Source organism: Hyperolius riggenbachi, chromosome 1 (genome assembly GCF_040937935.1).
Source record: "Hyperolius riggenbachi isolate aHypRig1 chromosome 1, aHypRig1.pri, whole genome shotgun sequence".
In the NCBI taxonomy this organism is placed as follows: Eukaryota; Metazoa; Chordata; class Amphibia; order Anura; family Hyperoliidae; genus Hyperolius; species Hyperolius riggenbachi.
This window is the reverse complement of record NC_090646.1, coordinates 253,935,223-253,951,789: the sequence shown is the minus strand read 5'-3', so window position 1 is coordinate 253,951,789 and position 16,567 is coordinate 253,935,223. Positions and strand designations below refer to the sequence as shown.

At 41.8% G+C, this 16,567-nt stretch overlaps 1 protein-coding gene across 1 annotated transcript; it reads right to left on the bottom strand.

The window, feature by feature from the left end:
* Positions 1-4,630: 4,630 nt before the first annotated feature.
* AREG (amphiregulin) lies at positions 4,631-16,003 on the bottom strand. Its single transcript, XM_068271098.1, has 6 exons — positions 15,807-16,003; positions 13,289-13,504; positions 8,898-9,132; positions 7,247-7,405; positions 6,638-6,736; positions 4,631-5,149 (listed from the first exon to the last, which is right to left on the bottom strand). The coding sequence occupies exons 1-5, from the start codon at positions 15,895-15,897 to the stop codon at positions 6,646-6,648; spliced, it is 792 nt and encodes a 263-aa protein (XP_068127199.1). The 5' UTR covers positions 15,898-16,003; the 3' UTR covers positions 4,631-5,149; positions 6,638-6,645.
* Between the last annotated feature and the right edge of the window lie 564 nt (positions 16,004-16,567).

The following is a 16,567-nucleotide window of genomic DNA, read 5'->3' as shown; positions in this document are numbered from 1 at the left end:
AGAACATTAGTAGCACAGATATGAGTCTCATATTGTTTCCAATACAGGAAGAAATAACCTCTTAAGGACGACAGGCTTACACCCCCTGTAGTGACCAGACTATTTTTTACAATTCAGTGCTCTGCAGCTTTAAAAGCTTGCTGCACGGCCATACAACGCAGCACACAAACAGATCCCTTTTTTCTGTCCACCAACAGAGCTTTCTTTTGGTGGGCTCTGATCGCTGCTTCAGGCTTTTCTTTATTATTCATGTTTTTGTTTTTTAAATAAAATTGCTTATTTTTTATTTAACTTTCCCTCCCCCTCCCCCCAATCGCAGCGATCCTCTTTCATAGGATCGCGTTTGGAGCCTTTCCAGGGGACAGCCAAATGACACGGCTGTCCCCAGTACAGCGCTGCATTAGATTGCAGCTCTGTACAATGTGAATAGGCAGTGGTTTCACCGTCTAACAGTCTGCTAGCGGCGATCGCCGCTGGCAGACTAATGTCACTTAAGCAGGGATGCGCACGCTGATGTGCAAAACACTCCCCAGAACTTGACTCCAATCTGTGTTAGGCAGTCCTGGGGGAGCCACCTTAGGACCGCCAATTGGCATTAGGCGGTCGTAAGGTGGTTAAGGTAGCCATACATCAGGCGACTTGGCGGCTGATCGACCATCCGATTCGATTATTATAATCGAATTGGATGAAAATTGGTGCTGCCAAGAGCATGCCCCACCGTCAATGCAACCAAATTTCGGGCCGAAATTGGTCTCATTAGTCGTTCCCCCTTGCTGCTAGATGTGGGGCCAACTTGCTTGACCGGGTGCACAGTGGTAATGGCATGCACTATCGGGACGAAGGTCAAATGCGATGCAACCCTCGGCGCTGTTCCCACTAATGTTAAATGTCCCCCAGTGCAAGTGATACATTACCTGTCCGCAGCCTCCACTTGTCCTCCACTGGCTCCGGGCACACTCCATTCTCCATACACGCCTGCCCCACATGGTTGCCTAGTAAGACGTCACACACACGGCCACGTGGCGCACGTGTATGGAGAACAGAGTGAGCCCGGAGGCAGCGGAGGAAAAGCAAAGGCCGCAGACAGGTAATGTATCACTTGCACTGGGCCCTGGGGACATTTCATATCAGAGGATTGCGTTGAGACAACCAGATGCAGAATCACAAGGCCGATTCCTGAACAATTTCAGCATGAAATTGATCGGGAAACAGCCTGCGGTGTATGGGCAGCCAACAGATCTCCCTCTAATCAGATTGAGGCCCAGTGCACACCAAAAACCTCTAGCAAATCCGCAAAACGCTAGAGGTTTTTGAAGCAGATTTCAGAGCGATTCTAGGCATGTTTAGAGACGTTTTCTAAACATGCCTAGCGTTTTGTGTAGCGTTTTTTGTGTAGCAGATTACATATATTGTTACAGTAAAGCTGTTACTGAACAGCTTCTGTAACAAAAACGCCTGGAAAACCGCTCTGATCTAGCGTTTTTCAGAGCTGTTTTCCACTTTCCTATACTTAACATTGAGGCAGAAACGCCTCGGAAATCTAAAAAATTATGCAACCCCCGAGTTTGCGATTGTGGAAAAAACGAGCCGCTCCGGTGTGTACCGGGATTCACTTTTATTAGCCAAGCAGTTTTCCCCCTGCAAGCGTTTTAAAAAATGCTTCAAACCCGCTCTGGTGTGCACCAACCCTCAATTAGAGAGAGATTTGTCTCTTGTTCGAATCTGCCCATCATCACTACATGTATGGCTACCTTTAAGAAACTTCAGTTGTTGTCTATTCAAAAGAGCATAACACTGTTTCTTGTTTGTTTAAGGTTTTACTGCAGAGATAATGACCCTTTGAACTTTCCTGCTCTGTTTCATAGTTTAAAATACAGAGTATAGTTTGTAAACTCCAAAGAATGATGCAATGTTATTAAAAAGTTATATAACTGAAAATAAAAAAAAAGAAACATTTTTCTTTGTTACTAATATTCTATGAATTATCCTTACTACACATACAATTCATGCCAGTTCGTACCAGTGTCACTTTAATACACCCCTCCCGCCACATTTGTACTAAGTATGAAAAGGTCAGAATCAATACTTCCCTAACAATTATGGATATTCTGATCCATTAGATACTAAGATATGCTCATCAAAAAAGTACTAAACCTCCATCATTCACTTTGGTCAAAAATAATAATACAAAATCTAAATGATTTTTCTGTTGGAGGTGTCTATACAGACCTACTACATTCTGTCATGTGATAAGGTACAAATTATGCACATGTGGAAATAGCAAATGATTTTTAAAAGTAAAACTATCTGGCCCCTGGCTTCATAGGTGGCTCCTGTGATTTGCCTTTGTTTTGGTCTTTTCTTTTATTTCTACTCCCAATATGTTGTGTACTTCCTCAGACTTGCTGGACTACATCACAAAGGCAATAAAAGAAAAGGTATGACCCCTCTATCCGGGTGCCCTCACAGCTTACATTTCAGTCTTGCAACCTAGTTTTTAAATAAGCTAAGCTACTGCAGACAGCCTCTATGGCAGTCTCTGACTCTCTGACTTAATTTAAATGTCATATGATGCCATGGTCCCAGCAACATGACTGGCAAGAATAATTTAAATGTCAGGTGATGCCACCGTCCCAGCAACATGACTGGCAAGAATTATAAATGTCAGGTGATGCCACTGCCCCAGCAACATGACTGACAAGAATTATTTAAATTTCAGGTGATGCCACCGTCCCAGGAACATGCAGTCACTCCAGATACAGACAACAGCCACTTAATGTATACTTTAAGTAGGAACTGTTTCACTGACCCAAAGTACAACCAGTGATGATTCCTAAAAGAGCCATACTTCAAATTTGTCATTCAATTCTGTGTCAGCCTAACATCCAAGTTGAAGAAAAAGAATCCGGGCACCAGTAGATTGCAAAGCAGAACACTGTGTTTATTCCATCCTCAATCACATACACAAATTGGCAGTGTAAGCGGGTCTGACAGCCGTTTCGCTAGATACACTCGCTTCCTCAGAGACCACACACCAAATGTCACATTTGCTTCATTGTTCACTCTGCTCCATTTTCTGGTCATATTCGAGTCCGGAGCAGGCGCAGTAGCACCATAGCTGGCTATGGGTAACGCATCCACTCGTTTAGAAAAATGGAGCAGGTCAGGATTCTTTTCTTGCACACGTGGAAGTGGACCCTATTTTTAACAATAGAGTCCTGCATTTCTCAGAGACGTTGAAAATGTACCAAATTGGTACATTTTCTTTACAAGTGGAAACTGAGCCTTACTGCTCAGACTACCCCTTTCAGACTGTGTGGCCTCCATCCATGTTGCACATCACTATCCTGAGAGTCAGGGCCAAATCGCCTGTGCTTATTTCTAGACGATCCTAACTCTCACAGACTAACACTAGTTGGAGGACAAATCTACATGTATGACCTGATGTTAAAGGGAACCTATCGGGAGGCAAATGCTATACACTTCCACCACTGAAAAGGGCAGCGGAAGAAACAAGACTAGCAGGACAATGTTAAAAGGAACCCGAGGTAAGAGGGATAATGGAGGCTGCCATACTTCTTTCCTTGTAAGCAGTGCTAGTTGCCTGGCAGCCCTGATGATCTTCATGTATAAGTAGTGTCTGAATCAAAACCCTGGAACAACCTGAGTCAGAGTACCTGATCTACTGCTGAATACTTGTTCAGGGCCTATGGATAACTGTATTAGAGACACGGGATCAGCAGGATGCCAAACAACTGGTACTGTTTAAAAGGAAATAAATATGGCAGCCTCCATATCCCCTCTCACCCCGGGTTACCTTTAAAATAGACAATACAGTACTAGCAATGCTGTTTTTCCCCCATTTTAGGTTCAGACACTTGACTTAGTCTAGTCTAAAACACAGATGAAGAAAAGTTCTGCCACTGAGTATTCATAGAGGACTAGACAAGCAATTGTGTTCCAAGGTGGCCTTTAATCAGCTTATGGCTGGTTTTCATACGAACCTTTTGCTCACACTTTTGTTCATGTTGATTAAAAAAATAAAGATACCCCTTATCTGTAATAAAACCTTAGAAAAATGTTTATATAGAGATATCACAAAGTTACAGTACAGAGGTGTGCAGTGCTATGTGAGTTTGCTTACTTTAAACATCCCATCATAATCAGGGAAATCCCTATGGTTTTTTTAATTCTCCCTGTGAGGGTGAAAACAGCTTAGTGTACACACGTTTCATTCTCTTAAAGGACATCTGAACTGAGAGGGATATGGAGGCTGCCATATTTATTTAATTTTAAACTATACCAGTTGCCCGGCATCCCCTAACTCTAATATTTTTAGCCATAGACCATGGACAAACATGCAGATCTGATGTTTCTGACTGAAGTCTGACTAGATTAGTCGCATGCTTGTTTCAGGTGTGTAATCCAGCTATTCCTGCAGCCAAAGAGATCAGCAGAATGCTAGGCAACCGATATTGTTTAAAAGGAAATAAATATGGCTGCCTCCATATCCCTCTCAGTTCAGGTGTCCTTTAAACACTTTACAACATTTCAAAAACTGACAGTATGTGAGGAGACTTGATGTCAGTTCGAGTCACATTCATGAATAACTCACGACTCATAAACAAAGTCATATAAATACAAACTTTATTATAACAATTAGCCTGAGTTACTGAGGTTCTCCCAGGCTAGAGATCATCGGAAAACATAAGTAAGCCTCAAAACCTGGCATGGATTTATAACAGATTGTCTCTAACCCCGGAGTGGGTCATACAGGACTATAGCAAGTACTGCCAGTGGACTGCTGAATCAGCATTTGTGCGCTTGCAATCATTTACATAAATCGCTAATCCGCTAACCTTCATTGTTCCTCACTATATCCCAATATGACCCAGGCAAAGGCTGCACATTCTTACATCTAAGCAAGAGACAATTTGTAATAAATCTAGAGCAGATTTTCAGGATCACTTATGTTCTTCAATGATCTCTAGCCTGGGACAATCTTTGCAAATCCAGCCAAATAAGTCACAGTTATACACTGAAAATAATACATTAAACATATTAAATAAATATAAATAGTTATTGTACAAAAATATAGTTTCTTTCTTCCTCATATTTAGTGGCAGTGCTTTTATTCTCCAAGAGAGATCTAAAAAGAAGAAAGAAAAGCACACATGAATTCAGATTACTGGCACATTTATTTCACAGCAATAAGAAATGCAATATTTCATATAAAAGATTTCAGAAGACTAGATTGCCAAATGTAAATTCCACCTCTTATATTCTGCCTTGAAATAACTACATAGAAGGGGCTGTCTGGATAACATACTGGTTAAGGCTGTTGCCTTTGATGTGAGATTTGAGCATTTGACCAGGGTTTAAATCCCAACTCAAGCCAGTATGTAAAACAGTAAGGAGTCTTTGGGCAAGACTCCCTAATGATCCTGGTTGCACGTGGAGCGTGCCCTAAGTGGCTACAGCCGTAAAGCTCTTTGAGTCCACCAGGAGAAAAGTGCATTATAAATGTTATGGGTCTTGTCTTGATTGGGTGCTTTGGATCTCCTATCTGACACATAAATGGATCATTTCTCCCAAACGCTTAGTGAAAGGCTATGAAGGAATATAAACAGGCCCAGTGCTTCCACACTGGTTAAGTGGGCAATTGCCCTGGCCCGGAGAAACTTAGGGGTCCCCATATCAGATATTGCAGGTCAACAACTCCACTGTCAGCACAGTGCTGAAGTGTAAGGAGCTCCATGTTCATTTTTCCCTGGGCCTCAGCTTGCCTAAAACCGTCCCTGCCTATAGAATAATATCGGATGTTTTTATGTCAGTGCATGAAGCAGGCCCCCTTTCTGCTCACTTGAAGTAACACTCTGGGCAAACTTTTTCCTAGTTTTGGAAAATGCCATGAAGAGTCAGAGTCATTCAGGTTTTATTGCTGTCTGTGCCATCATGTTTCAAATATCCATGCATTTCCTGTTCTGGTGACAGTAGGACTTTATTACTTCTGTATGGGGCTTCCTCTTTATAGCCCTGAACAAAGTACACTACATAACCAAAGACAGTTATAAGGTGGAAGAGTGTATGAAGAATACACACCATGCCAACTCTATCCAAAATTGAAAAGTGTGAGCTGTAGTTCCTCTTAAAGTTAAGTGGACAAAGAATCCTCACCAATAAACAAGAGTAATCAGGAAACTCTGTCAGGGCTCTGATTTTGTAATACGTAGGTTACTGTTCTCTTGTCCTCTTCTTGTCTGTAAAGGGCTCTGATTTTGTAATACGTAGGTTACTGTTCTCTTGTCTGTTAACAGGCTCTCCCTCTCTCACTGGCAATATAGATGCCATTTTCATTCCTGATTTCATACAGCAGACTGCCACCCATCCTATCCACCATACACCCCCACCCGTTGTCTTTAGATAGAGAACGGCTGTCAGTCCTGAGTATACCACTGTTTACATGAACATTTTAGGCTCATGGACAGCCTACGTCACAAAGCAGTGTGAACAAACCACAGGCTGACAGGAAAAGAGCATACATAAAATTATCCTACACATTATAGTGAGGGATCATGTAAGCCACAACAAAATAAACTGACAGAGAATGTGCGGAGATCCATATTCAGACACTTACCATTTCCTTCAAACATCAACTTCATCACTCCCATTTTCTTGTTCTAATTTCTTTTTTTCCTCTGCTTCACAGTGATAGCTGGCATATTTCCTTCTCGTGCTGCAAACAAACGCAGGTAAACATGAATATATACATATATATATATTCCAGACAAATACAATACACAATACTTGAGCTCATCAGTTAGCTGCTGACCTACATTGTCCAATCAGCAAGCAAGGGAGTGGCTTGACCATGCAGTGTTGCTGAATCACAGAGGGGATAGCGGTGAGGGCACAGAGTTGATTATACTGGCTGCCCTCTATAGTAAAGTTCTCCAAATTGTAGGGCTGTCAGGACAAAGTCTCAAATATTTTGGCAGGGGAGTCATATACTGTATTTCAGCTTTGTCTTTATCTGACTGCATGGCGTTTTTCAGTATGAACATGCTGTACATGCAAAACAATACGTTTATTTAGCTTGGCATAATAATTACTTATAAAACTGTTATTGACTAGGGGAAGGGTTTAAAGGTCTTTTTTATTGTCAGATATTGGAAAGTATAATTATTTTCTCACACATAAATTCCATATAATAAGCCAAGAAAGAAATTGAGTGTGGCATACTTACTGTACTACAATGATGATGATGATGGCAGCAATGCTAATAGTTGACAGCAGGACAGCTACAACCGCTAATACTGTTGTTGTGGTTAGGTCACTAAGCTTTTCTGTCCCAGACTTCATAGACCTGTCACTGCAGCGCTCACCAAAATAGTCTGGCTGACACCTGAAATAAAGAAAGGCAGAACTCAACACTCTGTACACACACAGGTAAAGGTTACGCATTATTATGGACATGTGAAGACTCTACCAAGATACTACCTAAAATAGCATTTCACAAAGACAGAGCACAGAGGCAGCTAAAGACTTGTCATCCATGGAATGCAGCGTGATCTCACTCGGCATCACATTCTAGGGAGAGAACCAGCTGACTTATGTACTCATTGCTTTCCCATTCCTTTGCTAGTAACTATTCATATGCATACATTAATAAAAGTCTGATCCTTACATAGATATGCTTTATGCACAGAACACACTATCATTTAAGCAATGTAAGCCATGCATGCTACATTTGGTTTGTATATTCTGCGTTAAAGAGAATGGAATTACAACACACGCAGTGATAGCCTTTTCTCTATGCCTCTCACTAGTTTATTGAACATAGGCCAAACCATTCTACAAGACAGTGGAAGAGTGATGATAGCCAACTGTTGTACCCCAAATCTGATTGCACTGCTTTAATCAGGGGTGTAATTGGGAAGGGTAGGGGGTATCCCCTGCAACTGTATGGGTCACAGAGATGTGGGGGGCTCTAACTACTAACCTTCCCTTACTATGATACTACAGATCAGGTGTTTTGTGGCAACACTTGTTATATGTGTGAAGATCTGGATGGCCACACTTGTTTTTTAACCTTTATGAGATGGGCCCCCAGGCTGTGAGGGACACCAAGGGGAGGCAAGGTAAGGGTTGTAAACATTAAGGGTGCCCCATTAAAGTTTTGCTGGGGGGGGGGGGGGGCATGATTTGTAGTTACGTCCCAATAAGTCCACATAGCTGTTATGGAGGATGCACTTACATTACAGAGACACTTAAAGCTCTATTTCTAGTGGTAAGGATGAGCTGATGACCCTAGTACAGTTATTTTTACAGAAATAATGGCACTTTTCTGGAGATCAGCTGACGGGATAGAAGTGCTGTTTTGCTTCAACAATTACTGCTTTTTATAAGGGTTACCTATTTCCTGCGATGGCATTTAATAATAAGTATTGCCCCTAAGTGATGATCCCCATATTTGTAAAATATCAGCATGGTATTCATATGTGTGCTTCCATTTCAATCTACAACCAGATATTAAAAATTGACTGTAAGTTTAAGTTGCACTTCTTTGCAAGTATGGAATCTGTACTCTCTCTTGGAAAACCGACTGAACAGATATTCCCATCTGCTGCATTCCCATCTTGTTGCATGAGCGACTGGCTGCACGGCCCCTGATACACATTTTCAATCCTAGCATTATAATTTAATCCATGTTATGCTACAGCTAGACACTCTGCAGCAGAAGCAACAGGAGGACACAGGAAACACCCAGGTTGTAGGAGACGGTCAGGATCAGAGCCACATCAATGGTGGTGGGTGATTTGACCCTTCAAGCTGGAAGATTCTTTTCGAGGATGAATATAAACATTTTTTAAATATTCCTGGGCTTGTAAACTCACTTGCATGAAACTTCCTGAAGCGCTGCCATGTATCGGCATTCACCGTGTATGCAATAGTCTGTATGTGTCGTTTGGCAGGGATTTTTCTTTTTATTCTTCTTATTGTTCTTATTCTTATTATTCTGTCCTTTTTTCTTCTTCTTTTCTCCGTTTTTCTTTTCCCCTTTCTTGCCGGCTGTCCCTGTCGATGTCCCCGTTGACGCCCCTGTGTTTTCAGGCTTGATGACTGGTTGTACTAATAAAAGAAAAAACAAACAAAATCAATACATCAGCCTGTATACTGCACGTTCATAGTAAAGTATGACGTCAACATTAAGCATAAGAGGATGGTTGTACGAAGTGACATGATCCGGTTACTGAAGCATCTTTCTTCCTAAAGATCTTTCTGGAAACATGGAATACTCAAGAATGCATATTCAGTCCTGACTACATGAAGTCAACAAACCTTAAGAAGATCAGGCTGGTGCAAAACTTCTAACATGTCTACAGAACACCTCCTGATTGTGCTATGAAGAGCAGTAGGCATCAAGCTGCTTCTCACCGCATCACCAATCAGTGGAGGAAATTCTAGTGGTTTACCAACCAAGTTTACCAACCTGTGCAGCTACTTCTCTCGTGAGTCCAACCTGCAGAAGGTATCCAAGTAACCCATACATATGAGAGTGTTGATCAGTCTAGCTACGGTATGTACAAACAACTAATGTCTATTAGAGCTGCTTAATATAGGAAGAAGACCAGCAGGACAGCCAGGCAATTTGCACTGGAAATAATAATGTCAGCCTGCATATTTCTCTCACTTCAGGTGTGTTTTAATAATGTGTGGGGAATACATATGCAGTCACAGGGTCAGATGTTATCGCTGACTAGTTATCCCATGCTGCACGTGTAGTCTGTTATAGAAGTCATTTCCACCATTTGGTTTGATTTCCTGACAAGACAGGCTGCCCGTTTAGCCAACTAATTAGCCAAAGCCTAGTACTTATCCATAGAAAGGAGGTGACCACTTGTTTTTAGTCCATCTGGTTTCCTAACCTCTAATCTAACTTGATATGTATGCCCTGTCTTTGTTAACGTCTCAATATTAATGGTTAATATGAATGTTTAGCTTGATAAATGACTTCTCTTCCCGAGAAAGCAATTTAACAAACTTCATGGTTAAAGCAGCCAGAAAATGTAAACAGGAATTCTGCAACACCGATAATTAGTCACCTGCAAGAAAATGAGTTGCCGAAACTGTATCCACATACTTTTCATTCTACATACCGCTCAAGATAATGATTAATGCGAGATAACCTAACAGCCCGCATGCATACCTTGGGCTGGCAACGCACTGAGGAAACGGGACTCTCTGCACACCCGTCACTGAACTGCTAGTATTCTTTCACAGTCGGAAGTGTCACTTTTGCAAGAATGAGTAAAATTTCTGTACATAAAAGCCTCAGGGGTAGGGCTGGGAGCAGGTCATGTCAGCGGGAGATTGTGTGCTTCATTAACAAGCGGTGAGTCAGGGAGGTGAGGCTTTCAAACACTCAGCTGTCTCCCTTCATCCACATTCAAACACAGTAATCTAGCGTGTTCAATCAGGTTAAAGATCTATTCTCCCCAGCAGACTAAGTTTCAGCAGGAAACTTAATGGACACGCATAGATGAGGGCTTACATCACCAGATGTTTCTAGCTTGAAGTAAGCACAGATAGGAACTCTAGTTAGATATCTAAATCCAGGTAAAAGATAGTATGGACCAGGTCGTTTTGGTGTGAGGATCGGCTAGATCTAGGATCTAATAGACTCCTGTTAGAAATGTGGTGGTGGGGAATCATTTTAGGCACTGAGAGGGGGGATTAGGTTTAGGCTTTGGGTGGGAGGGGGGGGGGGTTATTTTAGACACTTAGGCGGGGGTAGAGTTTCGTTTCAGGCACTTGGGGGGTTCATTTTATAAAGGGGGTGGAATTTGGTTTAGGCTTTAGGTGAGAAGTTTTATTAAAACTTCCCAACTAAAGTAAATTACCAATATTTTACTACTAGCGACACACCCGGCGCTCAACACAAGCAGAGCTGCCACGATACATACTAAGATTGTAAGCATCTTACCTAGCTATCTAGACCCTTTCAATTTCGGCTGCCTGGAGCAATTATTTTTGATTGTTTCAAGTCAGTTTTGGAAAGATAGCTGTACAGATATGCTGCTCAGCTGGTCTGTGGAGACAGGGGTTGGGGGGAGAAAGCACTCCACTGCAAGAACTTCAACAAAAGTTCCAGCTGGAACAACAGCACAATGGATCACTAACGACCTCCTCAATAACGATGGGGCGTCCTGTACCTTAACCTGAGATGATCATGTACATTCGCCTCAGCCAAGGAAAATCTTCTTGCTGTTTTAGAGAGGTGTACAGCAAATGGACAGTAAGTCAGTAACTTTACCAGCTTCCAGATGTGCAGATTAGATGGTAACTGAGCCTTCACTACTTGTTATACATCAGACAGGGAGATCATTATCTGTCTAGGCCAAAAGAATAACTCCCACACCTATTTATGGCTCTTTGCACACCTTGCTTTAAAATTTGGGCGCCCCGTATTGGCAGAAGTTTAGACTCTGCTATAGGTGCCCATTCAAATATCGGGTTTAAGGCGCCTGCAACGCCAGAAAATTTAAGTTTTTTACGATTGTTCGGCTGATTGCCATGGGGGACAGTGGTTAAGTTTAGCCGAGGGAGTGGGGGGTGGTTAAAGTTAGCCGTGGGGGTAGGTGGATAAGGTTAGGCATCGTTACAGGGAGGATTCAGTGTGAGAAAAGGGTTAAATATAGCTAATGAAGCCGAATGTGTTTCGGCTTCACAGCGCCCCCTTTTTTTCCTCCCCTCACTTGATTTTCCCATATATTGGTTAACATATCAGTTTTTGCTCCCAGTAACTTGATATGCCAACACAATGACCAGGTATAATACATCATTAGTGAAGCTTTCATATAAGAAGAAAAAAAAAGAAAATACTGCAGGGGTGACTTCAGCTACAGAAATATAAAACCGTTGAAAAACACAAATATTTGACACATGGCATCCCAGATGCTGATGAGAAGGTACCAACTCAGTCTTCCACGGCATGATTCACTCCTGGCAGTGCCACAAACCTCTGCAATGTGTTCTAGGCCCACACAGCGCCAGATAATTAAATGACTGATGGCAGACTTTGTGAAGAAGTGCAATAGCATCACAAAAAACTACAGCTTCTAAATATTGCTGCTGCAGAGTTCTTGGCTTGTAGACATATTTTGCGTAGGCAGATGCAAGTGTCATATACTTTTTTCAAAGTTACTGAATTACTCCTGCTTCTCATCATTTGCTCTTGTCTAAATATGGCAAACGTTTTAGCAATAAAACTATTTTTAAGTCTAATAGCAAAGTTTTTCTGATTTGCTAAATTTGCGAATATGACAACACAAAAACAATGTTTTCAACTCTTTTTTTGTACTGGATTAAACGGCTTCTGACTAGAATAACAAGTAAATGCGAGTATGCTGGTTTTATGAAAATATTTTACAGTGACAAATTGTAGCAACAGACAGAAAAACAAGGTGGATAGCTATCTGTCATGTGACACAGTCCAGCAGAAGTGGACCTTAACTCTTTCACAGGACAGAAAGAAAACAGAGAGAATTCACCCGGTATGTATTCGGAGAGTTTAGCCTATGTAATTCCCCCTTATCTGTGACTAATTACAAATGCAATTTGATCTCTCAGCTGTGTCAGCTGGCTGCCTCTGCAGAGCAGCTAATTTGTAGACAGTTTGCTTCTGTTAAAGCAGGAAGTAAACACACTGCAGATTTATTGCAGAATTTGTAGCAGCCATTACAAATAAATGTTTTTTTCTTTAAAGGTTATTATGCTGTTGCTTCTCTTTTAGGGCAGAGAGGAAGTTCTAAATTCAGGTGCGCTGTAAATTGGCTGCTATGGGCAACGCAAACACTTCTCCGACACCTGGCGTTTATGAGTCAGCTCTGATCTTTATCCTGGAATAGCAGGTGGCAATGCACTCCTTCTGAACTGTTCACAGCACATGTGGGCAAGCCATTATCAGCATCGTGTATTTTTACAATTATTTTATCTCCTTGTCTGATAACAATTCGGTATCTAGGAAGCAGCAAGTCAGGAGTGACGTAGGTCAGCACATAGCATTCCTTAGTTTATTGCAAATATCTCCATGCTTCTAACATGTAGGGACAGGTAGTAAGTACGTCATGTGAGAGATTTATCTAGCACGCTTTTACTGCTGAGGAGGGGTGAAAGCAATAATGGGAAGCACTTTAAACTCTCAGCCAAACTGCATCAGCAGAACAGTAGGGTACAAGGTACAGTAGGTTTCATAAAACTGCATCCAGGCGATTGGCACGCTTACCAAGTATTGAATCATCATCTATGATGAAGCTTTTCATTGGGATGTGGTCTTCATATTCTTCATCTTCACTATAGTCTTCTTCTTCTTCTTCGTCGTGACTCACTTCCGTAATGTCTGTCGCATCATCCAAGATGCCACCTCCTTCCCCCAAGGCTGTCACATTAACTTCAGGTACTGGGGTTGTTAAAACAGCACAATGGACTCCGCACCTGCACACTGTAGAGGAAGAAGAGCATCACTATTAATTTACCTGGAATCTTTCATGCATTCACGTGCAACAGAATGAAAAGTAAAGGCAGAGAAATAGCAAACATTAAGCTTCAAGGAAACCTAACATTGCTCCATTAGCCATAATATTTTACCAGTGGATATACCAAACTTTATAGCTGTGATAGAGCCAGATCCTTCTGACTTAACAATTTAGTCTCACTTCTACAGCTGCAGCAGAAGTATCAATATTCTTGTTAATTTTTCCCTAATGTTGCATACATACAAGAGAATGAAACCCCTTTGTACTGGAATGGTGGATAACTAGACCTGGGAACATCCCCCTATTGAAATACATATTGGGGGGAGCGATCAATGCACCACACCGCAGATCTGTGCCAGCCTACTACTTAGCTTGGTACTGCACTGCTTGGTTATTAAAAATCCACATTTTAACTATTTGCCCCATAGCCAACACTTTTTAACATCTCTAGTTGCAGTCCTTATTGATTTTTACATTGAATTCTACTTGAATTGTGTAAAATGCAAATTCTAAGTAGAAATGCAGTTCACCACCACCTATACCTCCAGAAAAACTTCAGATAACTTAAGATACATTTTAAATTGACTATCCCTGTATCTGTATTATTAAATATGCATGACATTAGTGAGTATACACAGGCATTGCCACTGTACATCAGATTTACTCAATCCAATAAGTGCAAAGTGCAGTAACCAATAGCAACCAGTATCATTTCCACCTACTGAAGTCAGACGATGGCAGCACTAATTTCTGATTGTTATTCTAGCTTGCTGCGCTCTGTACTTTTGTCTTATTTAGTATCTCTGGATCGGCTTACTAAACAAAAAAAAGTGCACAGCACCTTGCAATTTGCAAGCGGTTATAATAATCCAGGGGAACCAGTCAGCAAGCATTTCTAAACTGAAATGAAATTACCTTTTTGAAATCTTACCGCTTACAATGGTTTACTGCAGTGTGCAAGTCCTCGTTGTTCTTTGCAACGCCCTACCTAAGATATGTGATCCTGTTACTGGTAAACCTGAACAGGCACCAAGTGAGTTAAAGGCTGCTTTCATGGGTCATTCACAGATCTGGACAAACATTACTCACTGACTCACTGCTAGAGGGCCCAGTTCATTGATAAACCTGGCAATGACGTCCCCGTCCTATCATATTTCTATTCCAGACATGCACTGACATGCTTCCAGCTTCTCCTCAAGTCTTCCGACTATTACAAGGAAATTACACATCATGGATCAGCAGCACTTCTAGAGGAGCAGTGCTTACACCAAAGTATTTTCAAAGCATTGAGCAGAAGTTGGCATATTGATTTTTTCAGCCAATCTGATTGATTGAAGATGTTGGGCATCTATTGTCCCCAGCCCACCCATTAATCTTTGCCCACTGAGCAGAAGATTGATGGCCACATAATTTTAACTGTATCAAGTGGTACAATGCTAGCAGTTCCGTGGGGAAGGTAGTAAAATGGATTAACAGCACCTAATCAATTTCCTTTCCAGAGTGATCATGTTCTCAGTTATTGACCTGTGTATGGATAGCATATTACAATGACAAACTGTGAAAACCAGCTCTAATACCATCTGACATGTCAAATGATTACTGAAAGCTAACTTGCTGGTAAAAAAATGAATCTGCTGACAACTGCACACACTATAACATATTATCAATATAACTGGATGGCAATCGAATAAACAATCACTAGGAGCTTTTCAACAATTTGAAATCATAGCTCTTGTTCTGCTTTCTATTTCTCAAAATCATTTTATGCCACTTTAAGACCATTTATTGATCAGCTGTTCCAAAACAACAATCAGTAAAGTAACACTAGCAATACACTGCTCAATGTGGCCAAAAAAATAGATCCTTCTCAGATCTTAATATGATAAGCGAGGGATCTATCCAATCGAATCCTTCCACACACTGCACATACATTTGAAATCTATTAAAAATCTATGGAACCGCAGCATTGCACTGTTTGATGCAGTGCAACGCTATGGGCTCCTCCCAAACCGCCGACAATCGTCCAATTAGATCAATTTGAGATGAAAATCGATCTAACGATTAATGTAGGGGTATGTTTATTTCTAGCAGATGTCCAGAAATCTATGGGAAAAATCGAAAACTTGAATAGCCACCTTTAGCTTTTGTGTCTAGTGTCACGATTCAACTGCAGTGATAACTCAGATGTCGCAGCAACAGATGCAAGGAGAACACAACATCATGCATGATCAGACAGACTTGCTGCAGCGACATAAGTGACATGCTTACCTATTGAGAGAAGTAGGGTGGCCCAGATCAGAAGCCTTGCCATGTGAGAAGATAGGAGAGAGTGCTGGGTTCCCCTGTGATGTGATGCCATGCTGTGTTCTGGACGGTGCTGGGCTGTTAGCAGAGTGTTCTCCTCTCCCCAGTGTCACAGCACGGAGGGTGTGTGTATTCAGCAGCTCCAGCGGAGCACACTCAGCACGCTATATAAGCAGCAGCAGAGGAAAGGCATGTGTGGGCGGCGCACTGATGACACACACAGCCACACAACCAATGCCGAGTACAGTATAAACTATCCAACTATTCACACAGCATCTCCGTGATGTCATCAGGTGGCTTTACATCAATATCGGGGGTTATTGAATGCTCGGTAAACAAATTCAGTTAGCTCTTGTAATAAATCTATACTACATTGTAGTGAGAGCACATTTCCGGCGGCTTTTTCAAGGAGATCATGGTACCTACTAGATGATTATTTAACCTCTTCAGTTCCGACTTATAAAACCCCCTCAAGGACCAGAGCATTTTTGAGTTTTAGCTATGTCCCAATTCAAACAGCAATAACTTTATTTAAAGTGTACCTGAGACTGTACGTTGGATCTTAGTTATACTTACCTGGGGCTTCCTCCAGCCCACTAAGCACCGTGGCCCACCTGCACAGTACGGTCTGAACAACGTGGACTTGATTGACAGCAACGCTCGCGCAGGCGCAGTGGAGTACACGTGGCGAGACACCGTGCGGGGACCCTGGACCGGCGGCTGAG

What these genes read in the sequence shown, in the direction of transcription:
- AREG (XM_068271098.1), bottom strand. Translation starts at nt 15,897, where the DNA reads ATGGCATCACATCACAGGGGAACCCAGCACTCTCTCCTATCTTCTCAC. An exon ending in CACCCTACTTCTCTCAATAG is followed by an intron (nt 13,505 to 15,806) that starts GTAAGCATGTCA and finishes CTTCCTCTACAG; the next exon opens with TGTGCAGGTGCGGAGTCCAT. An exon ending in ATCATCATCATTGTAGTACA is followed by an intron (nt 6,737 to 7,246) that starts GTAAGTATGCCA and finishes GTTTGTTTGCAG; the next exon opens with CACGAGAAGGAAATATGCCA.